At 40.7% G+C, this 27409-nt stretch overlaps 1 protein-coding gene across 4 annotated transcripts in view; it reads right to left on the bottom strand.

Annotated features, from left to right (window-relative positions):
- The window catches only part of LOC110985686 (uncharacterized), an 80876-nt gene that overhangs the window by 13269 nt on the left and 40198 nt on the right, over positions 1-27409 (bottom strand). For all 4 annotated transcript variants that reach the window (XM_022246883.2, XM_022246885.2, XM_022246886.2 and 1 more), the window contains exons 42-91: positions 27077-27189; positions 26461-26597; positions 25764-25958; positions 25356-25570; positions 24486-24616; positions 23931-24052; positions 23522-23701; positions 23131-23315; positions 22755-22900; positions 22272-22405; positions 21590-22011; positions 21059-21186; positions 20421-20539; positions 20004-20198; positions 19089-19285; positions 18159-18269; positions 16928-17061; positions 16394-16521; positions 16046-16228; positions 15468-15676; positions 15192-15322; positions 14938-15053; positions 14349-14543; positions 13482-13684; positions 12936-13075; positions 12511-12647; positions 12000-12209; positions 11669-11880; positions 11349-11485; positions 11120-11253; positions 10785-10973; positions 10296-10504; positions 9555-9682; positions 9186-9307; positions 8845-9039; positions 7945-8299; positions 7139-7278; positions 6481-6594; positions 5930-6185; positions 5321-5426; positions 4914-5087; positions 4455-4569; positions 3961-4151; positions 3327-3468; positions 2626-2830; positions 2162-2281; positions 1484-1655; positions 1060-1191; positions 613-693; positions 164-360 (exon numbers count right to left, since the gene is read on the bottom strand). In XM_022246883.2, the coding sequence (XP_022102575.2) occupies positions 164-360; positions 613-693; positions 1060-1191; positions 1484-1655; positions 2162-2281; positions 2626-2830; positions 3327-3468; positions 3961-4151; positions 4455-4569; positions 4914-5087; positions 5321-5426; positions 5930-6185; positions 6481-6594; positions 7139-7278; positions 7945-8299; positions 8845-9039; positions 9186-9307; positions 9555-9682; positions 10296-10504; positions 10785-10973; positions 11120-11253; positions 11349-11485; positions 11669-11880; positions 12000-12209; positions 12511-12647; positions 12936-13075; positions 13482-13684; positions 14349-14543; positions 14938-15053; positions 15192-15322; positions 15468-15676; positions 16046-16228; positions 16394-16521; positions 16928-17061; positions 18159-18269; positions 19089-19285; positions 20004-20198; positions 20421-20539; positions 21059-21186; positions 21590-22011; positions 22272-22405; positions 22755-22900; positions 23131-23315; positions 23522-23701; positions 23931-24052; positions 24486-24616; positions 25356-25570; positions 25764-25958; positions 26461-26597; positions 27077-27189 (8342 nt within the window). The remainder of the gene's footprint in view (positions 1-163; positions 361-612; positions 694-1059; positions 1192-1483; positions 1656-2161; positions 2282-2625; positions 2831-3326; positions 3469-3960; positions 4152-4454; positions 4570-4913; positions 5088-5320; positions 5427-5929; positions 6186-6480; positions 6595-7138; positions 7279-7944; positions 8300-8844; positions 9040-9185; positions 9308-9554; positions 9683-10295; positions 10505-10784; positions 10974-11119; positions 11254-11348; positions 11486-11668; positions 11881-11999; positions 12210-12510; positions 12648-12935; positions 13076-13481; positions 13685-14348; positions 14544-14937; positions 15054-15191; positions 15323-15467; positions 15677-16045; positions 16229-16393; positions 16522-16927; positions 17062-18158; positions 18270-19088; positions 19286-20003; positions 20199-20420; positions 20540-21058; positions 21187-21589; positions 22012-22271; positions 22406-22754; positions 22901-23130; positions 23316-23521; positions 23702-23930; positions 24053-24485; positions 24617-25355; positions 25571-25763; positions 25959-26460; positions 26598-27076; positions 27190-27409) is intronic.

Raw genomic sequence — 27409 nt, forward strand, 5'->3', positions numbered from 1 at the left:
TGGCATGGACATATTTTTACAGTGTTAAAATCATGGGTGTGGTTAAGACTTGGGGAAATACAATGGGCTATTTTACTGTTAGAATGATGGCTGTGTTCTCCAAGTGAGATTTTGAGGAGTCTAAATGTTGTAGAAGAAATTGGACATAACTGCCATGGTATACCTCTCTTGTTCTTGCTGATAAGGTCCCAGATGGAGCGACGGGCGTGTGGATCTACTCCGCTGGTTGGTTCATCCAAGATGACGATGTTGGACCCTCCCAGAAATGCGATAATAACTGACAGCTTCCTCTTCATACCTCCAGAGAGATTGCAGACCTTCTCGTTGGCAGCATCAGTCAGACCCACATCATTGATGAGACTGCCATGGCAACAAATATATAACTGTATTAGGCCTTGAAAGTGGGCAGAGATGTACAATGCATGTTGGGACATGGTTAGATTCAAATATAATGTGGCCACGGTGGTCAAAGATGAAAAAAAGTTCTGTTTCTCCAATGTGATCCCTTTGGCAACACGGTTACAACAATAGCCAATGGTGTCAAAAATATCATTTCGCTTGTATAAGCACAAGATCTTAGTTAAAAAGTTTCATTGAGTAGCAAGCACTTACTCTTCCGACTGATGGAAGATATCTTTGAGAGGCATTCCTTTCAATCGACCGTACATCTCCATATGCTCCCGTACGGTCAACCTGAAAGAAGCAAAAACAAAAGATCATTGGAACCTTAAATGGAAAATGGTCCCCGAATGAGCTTTTGGCAAAAAAATTTCCTGATCGTCTATCTGCAACAACTGCATATCAGCCCGAATATCTCCACATCAAATTAACAAAAAGTAACAAGAAAAACTGAATAATCTACATCTATTATGTCGAATGGGAATAGCAAACAAAAAACCTGGCTCACCAATTTTACAATTCTTAATAGGAAGCAGATGAGTACCAGTCACAGACGGCAGGCATCACATGAAATATCAGCTGGTATTAACCGAGTTTGAATTGTACAGTACTATTAAGCAAATGTTGATTCTTAGTTGGGGGAACTATGGAGACACTTACTGGTCATAGAGTGCATTGTGCTGGGGACAGAGTCCAAGCTCTTTGCGAACACTGTGAAGTCGCTTCCTAACATCCTTGCCGTAGATGAATACCTCACCTGACGTGGCTGGGAACAGTCCCATGATGATGGAGCTGTGAAAAAGAATGAGGATATTAAGCCACTTTAGCATTCTGGAAGTCACAAGAAATCATCTTTGATGTTCATCATTCAACAATAAAATAGTTTTCATTCTTTTAGTGAGAAAAGGTCATAACTACCCAAACGGTTATCAGAAAAGACTTTCCTAGATTTGTAAAGATTCTTGAAAGAAACAGTGGAAATGGAAAGTTTCTGATGCAAACGTATCATGGATTTCAGTGAAGAAAAATGAATTGCACCAAGATTCCATCTATTATTAGGATTCAAGCAGGGAGTTTTACTTACATAGTGGTGGTTTTCCCAGCACCATTTCGACCCAGAAAGGATGTGATTTGGTCTTCATAGAAGTTGAGGGTTAGATCATCGACGGCTGTCTTCTTCTGACTGTACTTCTTGGTGAGACCGATGATCGAGATACCACAAGGAACATTCGTTGGTTCCATTTCCACATCTGGATCTGTCAAAATATCACAGACAAGAGGTGAAGATTACAGCATCTGGTGGCAATCCGCCCTCAAATGTGATGAAAATTGAAGTTATACAGTTTACTACTAGTATTGTTATCTGGGACTGCAATGGGTATTGTACTTACTGTAGTCTTCACTCACAATATCTTTACCCCAAGAGTGACAAAGACACACATGCGACAGACTTTCAAAGGCCCCTTCTGATGCATGCCTGGTGCCCACGCAAGACACATTTGTATGCATTCCAAAGAAAATTAGTAATGTGTAATGACATAGAACCTGCTCAAACAAGTGATTACACACAGTGTGTCTCCCACACTGGAGCTGTAAAGAGCAACCATGGCCAACATGGAATGGGCGGTACATACTTTAGTGCTCATTCTGACGAAAATTCCATCTAGTATACATTTCACAGTGTGGTCGACCTGCATACAAAACCAGGCTCTTCTTTTGGACTGCACTTTCAAACTAGTTTTCCTTTTTTTCTTGTACTTACTTTTGTTGCTGCCACCAGCGTAGGTCTGGCCTCTGCTAAAGTCTGACCTGGGACTGAAACAGCTCAGCCAATAGCGAGGTGTGAAGATGAAATACCATGGTTTGGGTACTCCATGACGTCCTGCAAACGTAAACAAGAGATGGGGAAAAATACATAGGCATGAACAAGTAAACAATATTTGTATTACTGCTGTCCTAGCATACAGGACATTTTCACACCTTCAGACCAGTACATTTTCCAAAAATTCCCAGAACAAATATCTTTGAATTAGCAAATCAAATGTACAAGGAGAGTTTGAAATACAAAAAATACATGCAAAAAGACAGGCCAACATAGAATAATTTCCATGACTCACAGCGTGACATCTCTACACTTGAAAATTCAGGTGCAGGGTCTGAGCTTACTGGACTAATTCTGGCAAAGATGGCCTGAATCTGAGATTTTGCAAATGGTTTTGGTCTGACCTGGGAAGACAGAGCTGATGTACAAGGCGAGGAGGTAATAGATCAAGCCATCCCACAGCATGGCGACACACTTCCAGTTGAAACCAAAGACGTCAACCTGATGGAAGCCCTGGGCAAAGGCATCCCACTGGACACCAACGGTTTGAGCCTCCTTTATGGCCAACTCATTACAGCTGATGGTGAAGGCACAGGTGGAGATCAACGACTGGAAAAAGACCACAGAAAATAGATATGAAATAAGACCAATATGGGATGCACTCTCACTTCTTGGCCATTTCTACTTTGACCAGAAACTTTTCTAAATCCTGTTGAATCTCCCACTGTCAATAAACACCAATGGCACTTTCTTTGCACTTTGATTTTCAAGCGGCATCAAGCCCGGTGTAGAAGAAAAAATGGCTGGGGTCTACCTTCCTTGACCCAACAAAATCCTTCAAAACCTCTAGGTGGATTTTGACAGTTTTGGGATACAGTAGGGTTAAGAAGGCATTCTGATAGAAAACAAAATGGTATAAAATCATAGCATTATGCCCAAACTTTAATACCAGAACTAAACACTGTATGTGTACTGAAGCACTCACCCCCCAAATTAATGGGTAACATCAGGTGGAATCTTGTCAGATTTTGCATGATTTAACTTTGAAAAATGTAGCTGTAGGAGAGAAATTTAGTTCCTCGACAGGAGAAAGAAGAATACTTACGAACGCAAAAGTTTGGCCGAAAGTTCCAATATTCTGTTGCAAGATGGCGTAGGGTATGTACGGCACGTAGGTTATTGTAAAGATCAAGACAGAGGCAAAGGCCGCTATGTGAGCTTTCTGGAAGAAGGTGCTGATCAAAAAGCTAAAAAAAGGGGAGAAAATATCGATGGATTATGTGGCAAGGTCATTTAACGTTATCAACACTTGTAAGGTTCAAAGAGTTTAATAGAAGGCTTAAATATCACTCGCCCGGCCAAAATGTAAACACAATTTTCAGTTCAAAAAACCTTCACGTCTTCAAAGGTCTTGAATGTTGTAACTTGAAAAGAATTTCATGGCTCTGTATTAAAAAAAGCAATGTATTAAAAAAATCATCATCATACGATTAAACCGAATAGAAATCCTTTTGGCTAAGAATTCTTGCTATGTAAAATGGTGCATCAGCTGAAGCCGAAATTCAACACTGATCCACTGAACAACGTTGCCTGTTAGCACATATTCATAAAGCCGTTGGACAATTCTTGTTTGAGGGGAGAAGAGCCATGATGCTGAGTCCATTATTTTGTGAAAGTAACGTCAGTGATCAAGAATATAAAAAAATTAAGAACATAAGAGTGGTGTATACATCAAATACCTCATCATGATGACCGAAAAGGAGAAACACATCAGGAAGAAAAAGACCAGAAACCAATCAGACGAGGGCAGGATGTTGCCGACCTTGAGAATCAGCACCATGATGGCGCACACTATCGTCATGAGAACGAGGTTGTTCAGGAACCAGGAGAAGAGGTTGACACCACCTCGCAGGCCCATCGCCTTCATTAGCTGTTTGGAAAAGACACGGTAGAGGTCAACGGGGTGAAGTTGTGGCACATTTTCACCTCTGTGACTCAAGTTTGAATCCAAGTCCATCCATACGTCACATTTTAACATTTAAGTCAAAAGTTATTTGTTATCTTAAAGATGTCCTTTGGTTTCGGCACAAGTAAACTAGTTAAATTGTTGCTTTTTCTTTCCCACACAAAGAGAATATTCTCCACTTTTACGGCTTGTGGAAGATTCTCGAAACAGTTTGTACCCCTTGCTGTGCACCTATTATTACATTTATGACTTTAGTTCAGTACCAACCTCTTCGATTCCGAGTTCCTTCTCATAAACCAGTTGATGTGTCATTGTACCAACAGCTCCAATGAAGACAAAGAACAGTACCACAGGCAGCAAGTAACTAACTCGCTCTACAAACCTGGTCAAAGAAACAACAAACGTCTGTTTAAAGCTGTTTGTCTGAAAATAAATCTGTGAAATTGCTGTATTCTGCACTTGCATACTTGATTATGAGATCAAAATCAAAATCACTCCTTTAAAGGCTTCCGAGAAATCTAAATTTGAATATCAGCCATGAACTCGGCCACAATCTCTAGCAATGGTGTGTAGGTTGAACTAGAAATTTGTCTGACTTTGAAAGGCATAAAAGGCATTTCTAACTAGCTAGTGGCTTCAACACCTCCTCATAAACATGCGTTAATACAAACCAAAGCCAGGACATTAAGACAGCCGCAGTCTGATAGACCGACTGAGCCAACTCACTTGTCAACAACATGGCACGGATAGGGCATGAGTTGTAGGTAAACGGAAGGCTTCTCCGTATTGTTGCCAGTCTGCGATTGGATAATTCCCTTCTCAATGATGTCTTGCACGACGACAAACCCACGTGTGTACACCTGATTGATCAGTTCGTTATTGGCACCAGCAGTCCAATCTCTATGGAAACAAAACAATGTGACATTGTCAAAAATGCGGTCCCTTTTCCAGGGGCATGGCCAATCTCACGTCAGATAAAAATCAAGCCATCTTTAAATTTGGGCAGAGTGGACATAACTAGGGACTCTCTTAAAAGCTTGAGAACCTGCTTCTCAGTTTGAGAATGCAAGTTTATAGACAAATTTTGCCTTGACGGCATCTTGGGGGGGGTTGGAATCATAATGTCTTTGTACTTGTCTCTGAGTCGGTTGGTGTCTGCTGTGTTTTCCACATCCATACGTATCTTGTAGTGTACGTGTGGAGGTAGGGTGTCATCACGCACATTGCTAAAATACACGGCTGCAAACGGAATATGATGAAAAATATCCATTAGAATAATCACAATAATTTTTAACACTCTTAATTTAAAATGTTTATTCATTTCCTTTGAGATCTACTCCAAGTTATCGTTTTTTTCAGTGAGTTATGATTTGTCATAATTTCACTCAATTTTAATACTAAATCATGAAGTATTATATCAGCAAAATATTTGACTTGTTCATTCCGTTTTTGTGTAAAACCTTGTTTTAAATTTGGCAAATTGCCAGCAAATGACACCTATGCAATGAACCACTTGGCTGCATCTAATTCAGTGGAGTGCTTAAATTTTGAACTGTATTTGAGTATAAATTAACGAGTACAAGAAAATGTTTACAAGTGTGAATATTCCAACATTTACTTTTTTTTTTTCAATTTCATTTATTCCGAAGCGCCACATGAGAAATTATTTCCAATCAGGTGAGGAAAAAAGTACTACAATATGAAAGCCGGTGCTACAAAGAACTAAAGTAAAAGTCAAGTACCAGCGAGGAGTAAATTGTCTCTGCTAAATCTTTCAGCTTTGGTTTCCATGATGCCTTGTGTCTTGGATGGGACAAATCGGTCCAGTTCCACACAGGCGGTCAGATTGACCACCAGCTGGGCCATTTGGTTCAGTTGGTCAAGGTCATCGGTGGAGATGCTAGAAAGATCGCTGGTCAGTAGAGAGGCCAGGAGGTCACCATCCAATCCTAGCTGGCTCTGCAGGATCTCTCGGGTGTAGGAGTTGGACAGGAAGTCCTGACGGATTCGAACAAGGAATAATTTACTCAAACAGAATTGGGAAACACGGTGTAAAAAAGGAGTGACCAATAGCATCATAATGTCAAATCATGAATATGTACGCAGATGAAAACTGCCTGAAATTCAATATAGGAAAGAAAAACGAGAAAAAACAGAAGTCAGAAAAATCTGAAAAATACAAACAGCTGTTCAATAATGGTAATGAGTGTGGATTCAACAGATAAAAGTATCTGCTGAAATGTAATTTTCTGATCTGAGTCACTTGAAACTGACCTAACTGTTTCTACTTTACCTGGATAAGGCTCAACTGTTTGCTGTCTATCAGATTAATGAGATCATTAGAGCCGGCCAGCCAAGCCGTAGCCACATCCCGGATTGTGGCAATCTCCTCAAAGAAGAAGTTCGACTAAAAACAGAAAATACCACAATGTGTCAGTTGAGACCAGAAGATGGCAGGATGATCTTTGGAAAGGCATTATACAACTGGAAAACCTGCAAAGTCATGAACTTGTCTTGCTTTATGCCAGGCCAACTTCTACATTGTGGCTATCCAAACCTAAATGATTCATCCAAGGCTTTAAATCATTGTAGCTACCAGTAACAATATGAACATATCTGTACAACTACTGTTATCCAAGCCGTGTTTTGTTGCTATCACAGAAACTTGTAGACCTGCAACATAACAGGCTTTTTACAATGCATAATTTTGCCTGAGCAAGATTCAGAAGATGGACCCTGCTAGCAAGACAAAGACAGCAGCAGTCCATTAATTCCTGAATCTATTTTCCAGCCAGAAAATTTTTTAATAATCCAGTTTTGTTCGATTTTGAAACCTCTTTGGTATTCACAGGAATGATAATTACAGTCAACTAAATTTACAACTCCTATCAAAATAACAATTGAATTAATCAAACATGCAAATGTATTGATTGGTTATTGATGATTCCTACCTCCTTGATGATTTTTGCTGTAGCAGCATTGATGGGTGCATACGGAATCTTGCCCAGTAGAATCGGCTTGATGTAACGCCATGCAAGGCGACCATCATAACCCTCTTGGATAGCATTGTAGAGGGAACTACAAAACGGTGCTAAACCAAACCAAACGTATATGTATCGCTTAAAACTTGTGAAAGACTATAGTAAGTGGGGTACCATGTGTCACCTGGGTGCTTTTTGTTTCCTATTTGATTCACTGTGACTCTACAACTTCACCAACTACACCTTAAGAGCGGCCTTAGTCCCGGTAGGTGCCCCTATCAAGGTGCCATGTGTTTTTCTCGAGTGCACCTTATGTGCCATTGGCCCAAAAGTGCCTCACCTTAGGTACCACACACAATCATAGGCATTATCAATGTCAGTATGACAGTGTAGCAGGTGCACCTATATGAAGGAGCCATGTATGTCCTTGACTGCACCTTGAGCGCCATAGGCCTGAACTCCTTCCCCTTTGGTACCACACATCTCCATAGGCATTATAACTGTCATAGTATAACATAATACGTCCCAGAAGGGGCACTTATTAAAGGTGCCATGTATGCCCTTGACGGCACCTTATGGGTGACATAGGCCCAAACTCTTTCACCGGTGGTACTACACATCTCCATAGGCATTATCACCGTCACAGTATGAATATGTAGACTTTATCCTGATTGGTTTGACTAAACACTTGGGGTTAAAAGTCATATGGAAACGCAACACCTACACTATCAATTGTAACAGAATATTAAAGTTAATGAGAATACAATGAAACTTACTGCTGCCAGGTACTACATCAAGTTCCTCCTCCCGTCTCTTTCGACTCCGCCCAGCCTCCCGCTTCCTCCTACTGAACAAGTTCATAATGTCTGATGAGAGTAATTCCAACAAGGCTTCATTACCACAAACCGTCTCCAACAGCAGAGTGGTGGAGGAGACCTGAGCCGCCGAGTTGCCCAGGAGGGAATCAGTAATGTCTCCGATGGCCAGGGAGCTTAAGTTGAGGGCTTGGAACTCCACCTGAAGGGACTGGAAGGAGTTGCCGATGTTGGTCAGGTCAGTTGCTGTGTTGGACAGCTCGTCGAAAGTGGATGTGGCGTTGCTGAACCTCTCACGGATGGTGTATGTCAACAGCTGAAGGGAAAACAAAATGTTGTGAGCGGTAACTTTGAGAGCTTCACAGTGGGTACCTGGTCAGGGAATTGGCTTGGTGAATGAACAAGCACGGGTGCATGCCATCCCTCATTCACTTAACAAACGTCTACGAGGGATGGTATGTAGACTGTTCCCCCTCCCTCCATTGTCATTCTCTGCATGGTGCTGGAGATGGAAACCAGGCAGTCAACCCAGCCTTGAGGTAGTTCACTAGCGAGGTCGTATTCAAGCAAGTTACCAACAAAACTTATCATAGATGTGTCACTGTATACACGGGCATGCACAATTACAGTCAAGGTTTTCTCACACTTTGACGTTGATTCTTGCTGACGCTATGATCTTTGTTCTGGGAATTTGAATCAATGAAACTTCATTTGCTGTGTGATGACAGTTTGTTAACCTTCATTTTTGACCAATGGTAAACACTTTCAAGAGACTTCAAAACCTAAGCCAAAGACAATGCCGTATTTGTAATGGCTTATGTCACGGTCTGGATCCCTGTCTCTACAGCACAGTTTTCATACCTCTTCCACAACAGCACCAATGTTCAGCCTGCTGATCATGCCATCCAAGACCACTGTCAGCTGCTGTGAATCAAGCCGGCACAGAGACTGCAGGACACCAGTGACGTTGGTACCCTTCGGGAACTCAATGAGCTTGGTCAGTTCGACCTCGCTGCAGGTGACGGTCCTTATAGTTGTAAAATTGAATGACGCTGCCTGTTGGAAGAATGAAAAAGTTGGTAATATTTGTAATAACGGTAAAGCTAGTCCTATTCATTTGACGCTGGTGCAATTTAAAGGCATGGATGTACATGCAAAGCTTATTTTCTTCAGCGAAACTTTTCAGCTGGTTTGCTACTCACTACTTCCAAGCTCAATGAGGCTGACAGCAAATCCGACGCTGCCTCGTCCGAGAAGCCTAAGTCCATGACCAGAAACTCCTGGAAGTCTGCTGGGTCCCTGAAGAGTTTGCTGAGGGAGAGATCTGGCGATGGAACAACAACGACTGAGATTACAAAGGAAGATGATGTGCCTGCTGATCAGGGGTAGCAATGTTATGATGTAATGATGCCCAACTAAGTCCAAGATAGAGTGAATACCAGCTGAATTTTGACATGGTCATTGTGTAACTACATCAAAAAAGCAATGAATAACAGCGGAGGAGAGATGAAAAATCTAGCTCAGAAATTTGTGTTATCACGTGTGATTGGAGAAATTTGGGGATGCTTTACCAGGCAACTTGCCGATGAGGTCTAACAACCCGTTGAAGCCATTGAGAGAGTCGAAGAGTTTCACTAATGACTGGAAGGTTGGGTCGTTCTCTAACGCCGGCCGCAAAACATCAAGCACAGATTGCAAGCTAATTGGATGAGAATATACACAAACATTGACAATATTTCAATGGCGTACTTGCCACTGAATATGTGTGCAAGGCCAAAGAATCTTCAGATTGACTCTGAGATTTTATGATGGAGTCTGTGATGGATTATTGTAGGTATTTCTCTCCTGTGACCCATGAGGTATTGAGAACAACTTCAACTGACAGTTTAAACAAGTGTTTTGATTATTCTTGATAAAACTCTTTTGAAGTTTGTGAAAATTCTCCTAATGCAGAGCAAAGCACACTGTTCACCAATGTCAAGTTAAGCAGTTTTTCAGCTGTAGTTAAGTTGTCAGAAAAGTGACACACCTTCATCTTGCTGGAGCCAATTTTTCAACCTATACAATATCTATTGTGAGGACTGCATCAATATGTGACTGCCACTGTGGGAGCGGCAACTATAGAGATTGTGCATTGCAACCACCTTTCCTGTGACTGCTTTGAAGGGGAAGCACGTGTATCCCAGTGGAACTAAAGCTCTTTGCTGGATTAATGGCTACCATGCACAATCTTGATTGCAAAGATGCCCATGTATTCAGCAGCAGATTTCCCACATTATAGATCACCCCCCAATGATAAATATTTGACATACCTATTTGCAATCTGAATCAAGTCTTCTGCGCTCATAGCAAGCTTGACAATGTCTGTAGTATTTGTCAGTCCATTGACCAGTGATGGCCACTGGTCAGTCACAAAGCGCTCGACAAGGGCTGGGTCTAGAGCCGATAGATCCTCCAGGGCTAATAACAGTTGGTTCAAGTACTCTGGGAGGGTCACCACCATCGGTGAGGTCATGGTTATCTGATTGCATGGATGAAAAAGAGTGCCTCCATTATCAACTGTCTGAAAATTGGCAACAAAGGAACAACAATACGAGGGCGCATCACACCAATGTTACACCATGTGGTCTTGCCGAGGTGTACATGTTTCAAGCAAAATGCATGCACATTTTGTACTCATTAACTGAAAAGTCAGTTCAACAGCCTGAAGCTTGGTGGGGGAGGTGTGTCCCTCTACCAAAAAGTGGGAGGCTACTTCCCCCCAACCCTCGATCTTATCAACATCACAGCTCAACACTCACTGCCCTGACGAGCTCGGTGATGTTGAGGGACCCTTCCAAGAAGCTCAGGACATCCGTGCTGTTGAGAGATTTACAGACTAACATCTGCACTTCAGACATGATGGCTGTATTGTTGAACACAAACAACTTGGAGAACAACGCATCATCCATACACAGCTGGTCTTGGATGCTACCCTGGAGTTCTGAAAGCTGAAGAGGGAAAGTTGTAGACGGGTATTCAATTCATACCAAGGGTCAAAAAAGTCTCTTAATTAAACTATGCTCTACCTCTTCACTTGAAAAATCTGTTTCCAGTCTCAAACACTATTAGAAAGTTCCAATTGGTTCATACTTACAGCAGAAATGTTAACTTTGTTATTGATGATGGCATCAATGATATCTGGGCTGAATCCTTCTATCACCTTCAAGTAATCCCTCACAACAGAGGTGTTACTCCACAAAGAACTCAACTCCACAAAGCCTGTCTGATCTGTGGAGGAAGAAGAGATTTAAAGCTGTTACTTCTATGGAAACCAATGAGTTCAGAGCACGGAAGAGGGTGCTGTCTAGACTTTAAGAACTTACCTAATTGGGATATCAGATATGTGTCTATCAACTCAAAGAATGGTAGCAGGGCATTCAGATTTGTTGTGTTGCCCTGCAGACTGTTGCTAAGTAGAGGACCAATCAGAGGTTGCACAAGATGGTACAGCTCAGTCAGACTATTTTTAGAAAAGAAAACAATGGATAAACATGTTTTTCAACGCACCAGATTTTTTCTCTGCATTAATTAACAATTTATTGAGCTGGTGACAGTCGCATTAAAAATTTAAAGAACCTTCGCCGAGTAATTAAAAAGTTCAAAGGTCACATGACATGAGCAGTTGACTTCCTTTTCAGCCTACCTCTGCATGTCCGCTGTTGTGGTATTTGCAACAATCACAGGCAGTAATTCAAACAGATCAAAGTACTCTGGCCGTTGGAATGAGTTGAAGAAGTTAAAGTACTCTGAAGGCAGTGTCCACATCCTTTCCATGAAATTCTGACTATCAATGACAAATGCTGGGCAGTCGAAGGGCTCTGAGGTTGCAGGATTGGTATCAAATATGGCAACAATCTGTAATAAAATTGGAAACAGAAAACACTTTTGCATGGATTTGCCACATTCAATAGTATTTATTCAAGTTTATGACACTTCATCTGATAAGTTTGTCTTGACCAAATATGACACTGTACCTTGGGCAAGATGTTGTCAAATCCCACAATCCTCATGACTTCCTGCATGGCGTGTGTTTGTATGAGTTTGTCTACTCCACACAGCAGTCTGCTCAGGTGGGTTGCATTGACGTTATTCGGAATGCCATTGACCAGTTTAAGGGTGTACTCATCACAGACCACTCCCCCAGAAATCTCCCCTTTCAGGAGGCTGATGGTGAGGGGACCAGCCTACAGAAAGAACATATGACATAAAATCTCTCCATGTCGACAATGTGTTGATGGCTGTGGTGTTTTTGTTACCAATCATATAAAAATGAATTTGACAATATTCCTCACTAATAATCTTGGGTTAAAATTCAGGTCAAAGAAAGTCTGCGATATGAAACAATCTTTGTACACTGACACAAAACTGGCAAATTTCACTGTGATTTAAAAGAAAAAGCGAAAAAAAATGATTAGAACACTGCCAAGTAAGTTACTGGCAAAAAGCGCCTCAATTGTTCAGGTATAGGGGATGCATGATTCTTACCCGTGGCAGTAGGTCAGGGTCAAAGAGAACGGCAGAGCCAGACTGAATGACATCGCGCTCCACCATTGAGAAGACAGAGAACATCTCTACGACAGTTGTCATGTTGTTGACAAGCATCTGGAACTCTTCTTGGTGACCTGAAAAACCGAAACAGACCTAGCATTAACAAATTTTACAACCTCCTGTGAAAGGGAGAAAATACGGGTAAAAAGGTGAGCACGGCTTAAACTGTGAGTTCTGCAATCATTTTCTGATTCAATGGGCAAAGAGAACTTTTCTCTTTTTTTCCCTTTGATTGAGTTTTACGCAAGAGTAGAAATCTTTTCCGAGAATACTGTCCTAATAACTAATGGGATTTCACAGCACAAGTCGTCTACTGCTCATTACTCTATGTTGTTGATGGCCCATACTTGGGTACCACTTACTTGGTAGGGTGAAGACTATGTCTTGCATGAACTCCATGGCGAGGTGGGTTGAAGTTAAGGCTGGGCTTAACATCATCTGCCAAACTGTGGTGTTCAGGAGGTCAGGGGTCAATGACTGACACACACTGGTGAAGTCGGGGCTGCAACGTGAGATTTGAAGAGAGTCGGTGAGATATGGAGAGAACTGGTAAAATTTGGTGATATACAGAGAGAATCAGCTAGATTTGAAAAGAGCCAGGGAAATTTGGATAGAAATAGGGAAATTTGGATAGAATTGGGAAGATCTAGAGAGAGGTGAAAACAAATAACAGAGACCTCAGAGTTGGATGAAACTTGAAATTCTTCACTTAGGAGATGTTTTGCCAAAGATTTTGGTGTCAATATTCTTTGACCATCTTTAATCTGTCACATTTAATACATCCTGGTAATTTTAAGGTAAAGGTGCCGTAAACAATTCAGACTATTAAACTTTGATGGGAGATGGTCAAAACAAAATGTACTTAAGTTGAATTGAATTTGAATTGGCTTCAACATTCATCAGCTTACGTCATATTCATCCACATCGGAGGCAGATTTGCGATGGGTGCAGACATAGCCATCCACTGAGTGAAGAAATCCCCAAGGAAGTCTTGTCTCATGGACAGGGAGAGAAGGTTGTTGACGAGATGCTCAAACTCTTGGATGGACTGTTGCCAGTCTATATCCGTGAGGCTCCCAAGGGTCGTGCTGTTTATGATGATCTTCTCAATCTGGAAGTGAGTTGATGTCAAATTGTTGTTGAAGAATTTTAGTTCGCAAACAGAACATAGCAATAGCATTTCCAAAATTCAGGATGTGAAAAATATTACATCACTGTTTTCAATTACTTGTTAAGGGAATGTCTCAAAAGTCAAATGTTCCTGTTCACAATTAGACTATGCAATATTCTTGTTAGAACATTCAATCTCATTCCAACTTCTGAGATATTCCCTTAGACTGAGTATGGCAATTATATAAACTGTAATTCGAATCCAACAGGTTTTGAGAGGAGACTTGGGAGGAATTTTAAAGTATTTATGGATAGCTGAACTTCTAGTCTTAATTCATAATGCATTAATTTAATGGCTATTTGTTGTGACTATGTCTACCCCTCCACTCCCTCTTGTTCCCTTTAGCCCCGCCCCCAACTGAAGTCATATCATGTCATCTATGTACTAGACACAGACTGTAGGTGGCATTTAGCATTCTACATCTGAACCATGGAAAACACTGGATTACGACTGCATGCATGTATGCATGCATGTATGGAAAATTTTCAAAAGAATGTGCACAATTTTTTTTTTCCTTGGGGTGAATGGCTAAGGCTGTGTTTTTTTTTTAACACAGATGCACAATGGTGCATAGCCACAGCAATAATGGCAATGCCTGTCTCACCTCCTTCTGAATATGAGCAACATTGAAGACGGCCGTCAGATTGCTGAGGAAGGTTTGGTCGCTTTGGGCTAGGCCACAAAGGGCAGTCTGTAGGGCACCAGAGTTGGTGCCTGGCGGCAGGAAGATGAAGGAGTTGAACAGGGCTGGTTCACAGAGGATAGACATCAACAATTCAGGTTGGGTCAGAGTACCAAGCTGTTGAAATGAACAAAAGATAAACTGTCCTCAATTGAGAGACAATTTTTTTTTATAATTTTGTTTAATATTTAAGTTGGAGTGACACAAATTGATTCAAGTATATCCAGCCACACTGTAGCTCAAATTTCCTTAGGACAGGGAAATATTGGCAGTTTCTAAATATTTAAAGCTTCTCAAGATTTGTATCTTGAGAAGGACCGTTTTGATAAATACCTGTTGACAGTCACAGTTCGGTTGATCAATAGGAATATTTAATATCAAATTTTTTATCACGCTCTGCACTTCCTGAATAGAAAGTGATCAAAAGGTGTGAAAGTTCATTCACTCCTGAGCAAAAGGCCCCCTGATTACCATCTAAAAGCCACAGATTTGAAAAAATTAACTACATTACCAATCCAGGGTTGATGGTTGCTGTCAGAAGTGCTTGTACATGTTCCGGGGCCAGATACTGGGCAAGGACTTTCTGTGCATTTGGCACAAATATCCCTCCAATGGTGTAGTTGGATTCTAATATGGATAAAAACACAAATTACTAAGTGATACATGAACACCACTGTGTTACATTTCATCTTTGGATCTGTAAAACCTGCGGCCATTTTGAAGAGCTAAAGACATACATTTTTTTCACATGTATGTTATTCTTACCTGCCAGGTATTCCAGCTGCTGATTGAACAATTTTGCAATGTGTGTTGCCATGGCAACACCTCCCTGGATCTCCGACCACACTCCTCCCCGATTCATCAGGGTGTCAAGACGTTCCAAGATCTCAACCGAACTGTAGTGGGAAAACAAGTTTGCACTCCTGTCATAAATTCAATGTTCATACCAAATAAAAAAAAAACAAGTTGGCATATTTCTTTAAACTGTAACATTTCATTCACATAAGAGAGGTTCTCAAGTTAAAATTCATATAAACTCACAGTTTCAGATTAAATTGTGTCAAACCATCCATCAATTCCTGCAACAGAAGGGAGGCTTCGGTCATGTTGCCGTGGTTACCAGGGCCAGGCAATCCCGTGATGCCTTGTAGGGCGGCCATGATGGATTCCACTCTGTTAACCAGTCTGTCCCAGTCAAAGTCTTGCCCAGTGTTGTTTGAAGGTTGTAGGGCGTTCACCATTTCAAATATCTGCGAGATGCATAAATCATCATTTCAAGATCGAAGCAATAACTGGCTTCCACTAACTCTTCGATCTTTAATTAGTGACTTCTTATTTTCAACAACAAGAAAATGCTTTCTTTGAATTCTTCAGTATTCTCAAAATAATAACGGCGATTAAATCTGAATAACATGTCAAATAAAACAATAAATTTGTCACACTCATTTCTTTCAGTTTTGATTACAAGCTATGCCTGGTTCTATTTAATTCTACAAGGAGACATCAGATGCATTACATAATTAAATTCATGATTTTGGTTTTCACTCTGTGACATGTAGTGGCAATGTTAACAGCATGAAAACCCAGAGGTAAGATCTAACGGCTGATGCCAGACTTACAGATTGATGTAGTCCAAGCACATCCACCCCGGTGAAGTTATCTAGTGTTCCAAAGAAGTTAGCACGGTCCAAGTGACACAGCTCAAGTGCTATGGCTGTTAAATTCAAACCGGGCAGTTGCCAAAAAAAGTACTCCGGATGACAGAAGTAATCCCACTGATCGGAGAGATGATGATACGCCAACTGCACAAAAAAATAGCAGAACATTGCTGTGAATTCAAGTGAAAGACACAAGTTTTCGACAACAGCGTTCATGACACAAACAGGTGAATCATGGATGAAGGAAGTCTTCAAAGAGATTTAATTTGAATATGGCTTGACAGTAGGAAACTTTATACATTCACTTACCAAGGAGACTGGAAAGACCCCGTCTATTACGCTCTCCAGTGCTAAGTCAGGAGTTGCCGTGTTGAGGATTTCACTGAAGAACCTATCCAGTACAGTTCGGTTGTACAAAAATGCTGGAATGGCTTCACCTGCAGAATCGGCAAAAGTGATTGATTAAGTGATTAGAGTAGAGGGCTGCTATGGCAACCAATGAAATCAACTTTCCTATACATGCGTATCGACTGTACCGATAGAGAGCATCAACAGATTGGAAACCTCTGTTAACCAATGGAAAATGATTAACTCATTAATATGTAGTCTACTTTCATTTATATATATCTTTGACATTTGAAAACAATTTATGAATAAATTTGATATGCAAATTAGCTCATTTATATGTATAAGATGTAAACTTTTCAGAGGGATGTATGCATTCCAAATGAAATATTGGCTCATTAATCATTTAAAACATCTTCACATTTACTAGAAATGTATATGAATGTATAAACCCAAGCAGATCGGCTTATTTTTGAGAGATGCGAGCCACGCCCATACCTCCTGGGTGTAGATTTCTGTCAATTCCATCAAGGAGGTAGTTGGCAAAATCAAGGAAGGGCTTCACACTTTGCCAGAGATCCAACCTCTTCAGCTCTGCCTCTAACAATGGCAAACCATCTAATGGCATGGCACTATAAACACAAATTGAATGCAAGAAATCAGCTGTCAGGTTGCTAGAGTGCATTAACAATTGGAAATGCAACTTGTGTCTCTCTTAAACCTTAAAAGTAATTTTTATTTGGCTATTAAAAGGTACAGGTGCTTTTGCCAGTTTTACGCTAATGCATTTCCATATTCATGAGTAAAACGATGATGTCATCCAGTAAAAACACCTCAATGTTGAACTGATTATGCACAATAATTTACGGATGGAATTTTTTAATACGGGCATGACTTTCCTTTGCTGTGGCGACTGATTGTCAAAAAAAGGCACGACAATGAACTAAGGAGTGACCCTCTCTTGATAAGAAATATATTCATCACAGTAACAGCGCCTTCAGTTGTTCAGAAAAAAATGAACGATTCTATATGTTTAAAATGTACCACTTTTTAATAACACCTATAAACCAACAGGAATGTGAAATGGTTTTTGTACAAGACCAAGTGTAGAGTTGCACAAAAAGTGTTTGCGAAAAATCAGGGTTCCTGCACCTAAAAAACACTTATATTCCATGACTTTTCCATGACCAAATTATGAAAATTTACGACCAAATAATGCAGTTTATTGGACTATTCAGCCTTTTAGGTTGCAAATACAATTACACATTTTATGCATTTATTTCTAATAATAGAAATCGCAAAGTGTCACATAAAATTCCATGACTTTTCCACGACTTTCGTCATTTTTACAAAATTCCATGACTTTTCCAGGCCTGAAGAAAGAAAAACAAATTTCCATGACTTTTCAAGATTTTTCCAGGCCGCAGGAACCTTGAAAAATGCATCGACTGAAGCCTCTAATTTCCTTATTTCTGTCTTTGGTTGCCCAAACTGAAAGCAGAATATGCAGAGAATGCTTAGTACAAGCTGGTTACCAGCAAACAACATACATGTATACTGGTCATGACTGGTCTCCCACTGATCTCTGTAAATAACTAACTAGTAAGCAAAATCTGTATATAATCAAGCAAGGTTTTCTTGATATCCCTTCAATAGCATTTTTTTGCCCTTAAGACGAATTGACAACAAAATAAAATTTCAGCCAAGTTTTGGGGTCTGCTCCTCGTACCTGTTGAGGACGTTGGTCAGGTTCAGGGAAGCGTAGAAAGCATCACGGATCTGGACCACAATCCGGTCATCTTGGAAATATGGTTGTATGTCTTCCAAGACTTGAATGAAGCTGGAAATCAGAAAAAAAAACACATGATTTAATGTGATATGGAAGTAATTTGAATATTTCGGCCAAGTGCAATCACACAAACTCCTGTAAATAAACAAATAGTGGAGTTACCTTTGGGCAACCACAGAGACTATCGAGTACCTCCACGATAAACTCTCAATTTTTACTCACACTAATAACTTGGACCTACTTTTCTTGAGTGTTTAATAATGGCACATCATGCAAACATGAAGTGAATCTGAAATCAAAAATCCTTCACCAAAAATTACTGGCAATACTGAATACTTGGGCAGAGTCAATTTGAATAATTCACTATTCGAATATTCGACCTTTACTTTGATTGAATATCCAAATATTCGGTCGCACCGAGTGGTAGATTGTTGATGAACAAACCATATACAAAATCAGCTGCAATAACACACACAATTGTACATTATGATCAATATAATAACTTCTCACATCTAAGAGTATGTCCAGCCACGATTTTGCAAGAATTAAGAGATGAACAAGACTTCTTGCCCCATTGAAAATTTCTACTCCTTTTAAATTATTTAATGATTAATTTACTTTTTAAATCATTGTAAGATTTCTGATGCTTTTCATTTGAATCTGCTTAAAACAAGCCTCCATAGTGCAATTTTTCTCAATGAAAAAAAAGACAATATTCCCTTCCTTTTCATGAATTTTGCATTCGAATATTCAAATTCGGTTATTCTGATATTTGGCTACTGAATATTTTCCCTAATGCCACAAATTTACATTCCAATTGCCAGTCCACACCATGGATGACAGCCGCAGTCTATGTTCATATCGACTCACATCATTAGATTCTGGTCAGCCTGGCTATTCAACACTTCCAGCAGAAGTGTCAGGTTATGGAGGGCGTCTCCGTGCACGGAGATAGGGATGTGTTGCAACTCAGTCATCAAGGTCATTAGCTCCTGAATGTACCGCTCAATACGCGCCCAATCAAAGTTGGTCATCGGTCCACTGGAAAAGCCAAATATAATCGCCATCTGCAAAATGAAGCAGAACGTTAGATATGTTCTGTCTACGTAATCCCAGCTTCCTACTTTGAACACTTTTGACATTTTACGGACTTGAATTCACCTCTAAACTGTGCTGGGTTAAGACTGTGCCATGAAAGCTATATGAATGCTACCATTGAATTTCAATCATGAATACCTAAGACCGTTTCCCTCTTCAATAATACACAATGTGACCGAGTATTAACATTTGATAATGCCCGCTGTGATTTGATGATGCCTGCTGGCGCCTGGATAAAAGACAGTTTATTCCATTCCTATTGGTCAAGAGTCTGTGCACCTGAACTCACCACACACATGCTACGTCCATATAAAGAGATTCTTCTAGGCCACTTGTATAAGGAATATACCATTAAATGGACGGGGTGTCCGGGAAAATGAAAGTAAAATTCTTGAACAAAATCCTGATGCCCTTGCCTGCGGATTGGGCAGTAATTGCGTCCATTCTCCTGAGCCGGTCTTAAATGCACGTTTAACTTGCCAGGCACATATCTACTCCCTTTATAATTGCTGTGTAATAAACCAAGGATTTCTAAAAGTCAAGAATAGTGCCGACATTCTGAAGACTCGGCAAACTGTGGTACAAAGAAACATTGACCTATACTCATAATGGAAACTCTACATAATCAGACAGTAACATCTTCCACGTTTCTTGGGTATTGGAACCTTGGGTCAAAGGTCAGCTCACCTGTTGTTGCAGTTTCAGTACGTCAATGCTGTATATCTTGGAAGCATGACTGAAGAATTCGGTTTGGTTCAGTGTGCACATGGCCTGCTGCACGGCCGTTGAATTTACAGCGGGCGGAAGAGGGTAGATGAGGCTGAATGTTGAATAGCTACAGAACACATTGTCCCAATCCCCTTGGATGTAGATTTGCGCAAGCTGTAACACATAAAGCATTGAAATCGATGTAAAAATTAGTGTCATGTTTTGCAAAAATGATTCATGATTCACATTCGTATTGCAGAAAAGTAAAGTCGTTCTGGAATAAAGTAAAGTAAGGCCCCATCAATGTAAATTCACAGCAAAAGTTTTGATGATTAGGCCTATGTATAACTCTTAGATGGGCAAAGCTCCAAGTCAAAAGAAATCCGTATCGCTTACCGCAAACACTGAGAATGCGCTGTCTGCCAGAGAAGCTTTGAGTTGGTCCGGAGTGACGCTCAGGCTTTGTACAAGGGAGTGTACAGCGGTTGCATTCAACAAGCCTGTCTGAAGCCGAACTGCAAAAGAAAATTTCCAATCAATAACTCTTATTCTTTAAAGCCGTAAGGTACTGAACATCTCAAGTTATATCAGACATCTTCTTAGGTCATGTCCACAGAGCGGCTGAACTGTGGGAAAACTGAGCAGCCAAACTGCACAGATTTCATAAGCTGAATGGGAAATCTGAATATCATTATCAGAAAACTTTGCTTTTCAAACTTTCACTTCAGTTCGCTTGCAGCTCGTGTCTGTGTGGAATGGAGAGAGTCCATTCATTGAAATCTGTGATTTTGTTCTGCCACAAAACTGAACAAAAGTCTGAAAGAGTTACGTCGGTTATTGTCAAGTTTCACGACAGGTACATATCACGGATGTGATATGTATGCTATGCTAAGCACGAGTAGTCTCCTGTTTAAAGGAGAAACCAATATTCTGTTTTTCATCTCTGAATTTTCTCTCTATATGCTCCTTTCCTCAGGAAGCTTCCTGTCTTGTAACGAACTAAATTTGGTAGATAAATCCAAGGTTGGTGGTACCTTGTTCACGCAACTGATTTGCTGTGCTCTCCAGCGAGAGAGTGAAGATCTCTAAGTACGGTCTAACGACATTCCAAACCCCAGCTGCCTTCAAGTCGGCCTCTATTCCTTGGAGAAGCTGTACCGTACTGCAGGAAGTCAAGGTTTCAGATGAAAATATTTACTATCTTTGTGGAATGGGTACTGGTTCTGTAAACAAAGACTATTAGAAGTGGCTTGAAATTCAGTTTCCCTCAAACACGAAATGTAACAAGTTTTTCATGACTAGGAAATGAAGCATTATTTTTAAAATTAGCCAGGGCAGTGGTAGTGCTGCAGAGTTTATCTGTCTTGAGCAGAAGCGCCCCATCATCGGTTTACAAGGGCAACATTGGTTGGGAGTGTTCGGTTTGCTGGTAGCGACAGGACTGTAGCGCACACATTTCATAGTCATTTGCGAATCGAAGAAATGCAGTTCTAACCCTAGGAGCCTCTGTTGCTGTGGAAATAGCGTACTCCCAAGGTCAGGCTCAGGGCTCACAACTAGTTTACCTGTTGACCTGATTGTCGGCTGCCATCTGTTGAAAATAGACAAGCCAGCTGTTGAGTACGTCTTGTAGCCTGGGCTCCGTCGCATTCCACCAGACGTAGTCCACGACGATCTTCGGCGGCATTGAGACCAGATGCCCAATGACCTCCGCCAGACGGTTCCGATTGGTCATCCAGGCTGTCCAGTTGAACGGCCCAAGGCTGGGATCGTTGACAGCAATCCGCTCCAGATCGGCCTGAATTTGGCTCAGCTGGTAGTGGGTGGACAGTTCCAGCGGAACAAGGGTGAAGTTGACCGCACACACGGCCTCCTGGACGGCTGTCAGATTGGAAGGGCTGCCAGCCGGGAGCTCAAAGAACGAGGCAAATTGATTGGTGGAACAGAGGACCGAAAAGGGATCTGATGTGTTCCAGAAAACCACCCACTGCAAATAAATCACAAGATAAGGAAAAATTCTAATCCCTCTTATACAAAAATCCTCTCCAGTACAAAATTTTACCCAGTTATTAATTAATGTACTCAATACCACATTGTTCCATACTGGTCATGTGACCCAAACTTCTAATTACATCTCTCTATCGTTTTTTACAAACGTTTAAAGGCATCTGCAACTTTCCCCCGAATCTCCAGCAATTTTAGGTAATACCACTCATGCCACAGGTCCTGAGCTCAGTCGGTGCCTACCTTCTCTGGACGAACACTGAGGGACATGAAGGCATCAATGACGTCTGGTGCCAGATCCCACAAGACAAATAAACTCCTGACGTTAGCAGCATCGGCGAAAAGCCCTTCCAATGAAGGGAATGTCCAGTTTTGCCCTAATCACAAAAATAATGAAAAACCAAACTGTTCTTTATCTTCATCTTGAGAACACAGAGACATGCACGTCAGAAGTACCACGTTTGGGGCTGACTGCAGAAATTAAAAATCCCCAGTAAGAGCAAAACATTTTCCTTGAATGCAGTCGTTTTTATGAAATAAAAAGGGTCATCAGCCAATGAGATGTCATCACTTGCACATCAAGACTTTTCTTTCCTACCTGGTCTGATGATATGATTATTAAAGGGATCTGTTTCAAGAATGAAACAGGGAGGTTTCACTGAGTGAAGATCACCCTTTTATCAAATCTAGTTTTTCCAAATCTCACTCCAGAATGAATATCAATACCAATGAAGGCAGACATCTGATCAGTGAGGAATCGGTTGATGTAATCTTCCAGCCTGTACTGCATAACAAAGCTGTTGTAGAACTCTCCCCTTCCAGACAGAGCATTGTCCAAGAACAGCAGCACGTTGTCCAGCTCCGCCCCAGTGCTGTGGCAAAGAATTTGAAAAGCTGACTCGAGAATTTTAAGTCACAAAAGCAGCAGGTAATGTGTTGCATGCTTCTTCAAGTTGCAAAATCTTCAACAACTCTCCAAGAACTTCAAGTTTTAAACAAGGTTTAAATTACGCCACGATCTAGTCCATCATAGCATTTTCAACCAAACCAGGAATGATTGCGAGTGAGATGATTTTTCACCAAAGGATTTCTAGGGACTTACATGTCGGTAGTGGCCGGAACAAGTGAGGCTAGGATGGCCTCTGTCTGTCTAAGCTTCTCGCTGAACCATGCCGCGTCGTACATCGCCAACTGAGGTGGTGATTGGACGAGTCTGGTGAATGTCTCCACCAGAGATGTGACAGATTCAAACGAAGCTGTCCAGTTCAGGGGAAGATTGCGTCGCTCCTGAAGAAAAGAAATAAATGAATGCTGACCGATCTGTCTTTTGACTGTTCCATTTGTGCAAATTTCTATTGTAGCGTGGTATCATTTAACCATTTCCATAATACTACTTTAATCTTCAGGAAATTGATGATCTGGTTAACAAGAATACTGCCCTCAATGGTTCATGCAGAACTCCACTGGATCAATAACGGGTAATGAGAGCTTACCTCGAAAAAGACCAGCTCTTGGGACCACTCTGAGGCCAAGAGAATGTAATCCAGTGAGCAGAGCACCGAGTTGACGACTGAGGTGTTCACTCCAGGCAGGAATTGAATCAGCTCTGTCATACCAGTCGAGTTATCGCAAAGGAGGCTGACCAAGTCATCGGTTCCATTTAAAGTCTCCAGCTGAATAAAAACAATGCAACCAAAAATTTCTGAATTTCTTCAACATCAGCTTCATTTAACAGAAGTGCGGATAACTGAGCATAGCACCTAAAGACTTTAACAGAAGAGTGGGTTATACGGCTGCTTGGTGAATAACCAAAGTACTAAACCAAAGACCAACAAGCTAAAACAGCATTGCTAAAATCTCCCTCCGTTTTTTGTTTTAAAACACCCATCCTGTACAATTCACCTTGGCCATGTTGACGTAGGATTGGGACAGAGCTGTGACAATTTCTGGGAAATCGTCCATCAATCTCTGCAGTAACTCTGCCGTAGTCTGTGGCAGGATGTCGAAGAACGTGAAGTTTTGTCCTGAAGAAAAGAACCAATTTCAATGATTGTTGTACTAGAATGAAACTGACACTATCATTTCTTTATGAATAATGAAAGTTGGCGAGAGCAAGTTCACACCATTGAACAGCTACAGAACTGAAGGGACACAGAACGTAAGATTTTCAGATTCTGATGAACAAATCTGGGGTTTTTCTTGAAGGAAATGAACCATAACATATTAGAGAGTGAAATTCAACGAGTACGCCATCGTAGTATTCACGGTTTTGTCAGAAGTTGCTCTGACTTCATCAGGTCCTAAAAGCCTATCTAAGGAAATGAACCATTAGATGAAAATTATTTCCCCAAGTAACATATCCAACAATAATGGGATGGTGACGTGGTCTGATAGACGGATATCAAACGATCTTTGGCTTCTTTCAGTGAGGTCGAAGACTGATCTTGAATTTCTTACCAGGAAGAGGTCTAAGCTTCATGTTGGCATAGTCTAGGATTGACGTCAGCTCTCTGATAGGCCCCTTGATGTCCTCCCACCAAGACTGGTTCTTGAACTGGGCGTCAAGACTTTCAAGCATTACAATAGTGCTGTAATGAAAAGGATATAGGGAAATTAATCGGTTGTGTTCTGAGCAAGTCATTTGATCAGGTTCAATTGACAAACCATCTATAAGACAACTCTGCTTGACATCAGTCCTTGTGCACTGCTTTGCTCCTGGTCTGGTGCCAACTCACTTATAATGTAGTTTTGAACCCTGAGGGTTCGAGTCCAGCCTAGGGGGTTGAGAATGTGTCCTTGAGCAAGACGCTTGACGTACTTGCTCCTCTCTAACCAGAAATAAATTGGCATCTATCAGTTTGAGATTATCGATGGGTTTTTATTTAAGCCATAAGCACTGAAAAGGCATGGGAGTTATACACTCCAATATGCACTACGAGCCGGTTGATCAGGGGTAACACTGAGCTCCAATAGTATTCTTTTAATTCCTATTATTGCAGATGTAATTATCTTCCAAGGAGTTACCAAGATGCCAACCTCAACTCCATGGGTTGCATGAGTATTCCTTCACTAACCCTTGGTCATGTGGAATACAAAAATGACGCTAATGGTGTATTTCAAAAGGTGGAATTTTAACCCCTGGCAATGTGTAAGTTAAACGACCCACTATTTGGCAGATTTAAATTAGGACTGTGGTCAATGTGTTTAAGCTCGATGCTGATTTTTGTATTCATGATGTGCAGAAGGTAACGTGAGCATTACCATGTTGGGAACCAATGTGGCATGGCAAGATCATACCCATGGGAATGAGGTTCCCAAGACGCCTACCTTCTGAAGTTGTCAGGATTCATCTGAGCCTGATTGGCACTCCAGACTTGAAGAACCCGTACCACCTCACTGAACGTATCATTCAGCCACGTCTCGTTGATGTTGACGGTGAAGGGGTCTGCCAAGAATGCAGCAGTCTTCTCGTACAAAGTGAGGAATCGATGACTGATTGCCGATAGGTTGTCCGATGAGCTTGTGTTGACATAAGCCAGATACTAAAATGACAACAAAATATTTTTGTACACATTAAAGCTTGTCATTGACAAGTGCTGTGAGCGTTACTTCTGTGATACTCTGTTAGAATATGTCTCTGAAAAACATGAATTCTCAACCTTGAATTAAGGTCAACAAACTTGATATTTGGTTGATGAGGTGAGAAACTATTATTTCAAAAGTTTTCAAACCTACCTTACTCATGAAAGTGTCAATTGGGAACACTTGCAGGAACTCCATCTGGAGTTTCTGTAAGTCCACTGAGCACACAGCGCCCTCTAGAGCCAAGATATCAGCGCTAGAGTAGGCAGGAAGGGTGAAGTAAGAACTGAAATTGCCAGCATCGCACAGAGCCACCAAGGGATTAGAGAGACCTAGGAACTCTTCAAGCTAAAGGAAAAAGCCGAATCAAAAAGTAAGAATAAATTTGTTTTTCAAAATGCAACCGCTTTATTATTTCAAACTTTCTAACAGTGTAATGTTTAGAACAGTTTGAGATTTCATACATGTGCAGACTTTTTATTTGAATCAAGTCAAGGCACGTAGCCTTGGTTTATCTCCACTGACAAAGAACGCTATTGTAATCAATGTACAATCACTCTGACAAGCCAAGGAATTTTGTCCCATCATTCTGGATTCTGACTTTATGGCCAACATTCAAACTTACATCACAACTGTCTTGTGTATATATCATGCTGCTTTTTTAACAACCTAGAAAAAGGTTCAAAGACTTTGACCTGGTCAAGATGATACAAGAAATAATTTTTCACTCCGCTTTGCTCAAAAGTGTGTGTGTTCACTTCAGAATGAAGTTTGTCTCGAAAACAGTGGTCCAATAGGGCAAAATGAGCTTTGAAGGGAAATCAACATTTTCAATCAAGCAGATACGCACCTTGTCTTGTTGAACCACGAGACTCAACACCGCATCAGTTAACTCTGGGGTGAAGCCAGCAACAACTTCAAACATTTTTTCGGTCTCGGTGATGTTGGCCAGCAAATTACGGATTTCAGGAAACACTAAATGTTTGCCTAATGTAGACAAAGGAAAATGACATCTTTTTTTGAAAATCTGAAAACTAGCACACAACTCAGTCAGTGCTGGTTATAAACGGTTATATTCTTCAGTTTTGATTTTTATAGGAAAACTTTCTGGAAGTTTTAGATTTTTTAAATGGGTTATAGAGGCTCAAAATTAGACAATTATAAAAACATTAAAGATCTCTCCGAGAACATACCAAGAGAAACCCTCTTCAGCACTGAATTAACTTTCTACATCAAAGGCTATTATAACAATATGCAATGAAAAACACCAAATCTTTCATTCGCTTTATAAATCAATGCACAAAGAGTCTAGTCATGGACAGTGGTTGGTGGGGATTTACAGAGATTATCTGATCAAACAGTTGCTTGGAAAATGATTCAATTTCTTGGGCCTGTATACAATTGTTTCAGGGAAAAGAACAGAAGACATGTAGTAAAACCAGTCAAGTGTTGACGTGTTATTTTACCTTTCAGTACCAAAATTCGGTCTGTGAAATATTCCACGAAGTAAGCCACAGATCGAAGTTCTTTGATCGCATCCCTGTACCAGCTTTCATTGGTCAGTACCATGTCGATGGAACTGTAAGAGCCAATTAAAATGCACCGCATTAATTTCCTGAATGACTATTGGCCAATTCACTCAGATCAAAATATCACAACTGACCAATCAGATACATAAAAAATGGCTTAGTATGCAATTCAAAATGTCTGAAGAGAAAAAAGGAGACACTTTAAACTCATATTTATTGCTCATGCACTGAAAAAATATAAACATCTCTAAAGAGACAGCCAACAAGTGT

Source organism: Acanthaster planci, linkage group LG18, assembly GCF_054643075.1.
Source record: "Acanthaster planci isolate LZ-2023a linkage group LG18, COTS_SCS, whole genome shotgun sequence".
In the NCBI taxonomy this organism is placed as follows: domain Eukaryota; kingdom Metazoa; phylum Echinodermata; class Asteroidea; order Valvatida; family Acanthasteridae; genus Acanthaster; species Acanthaster planci.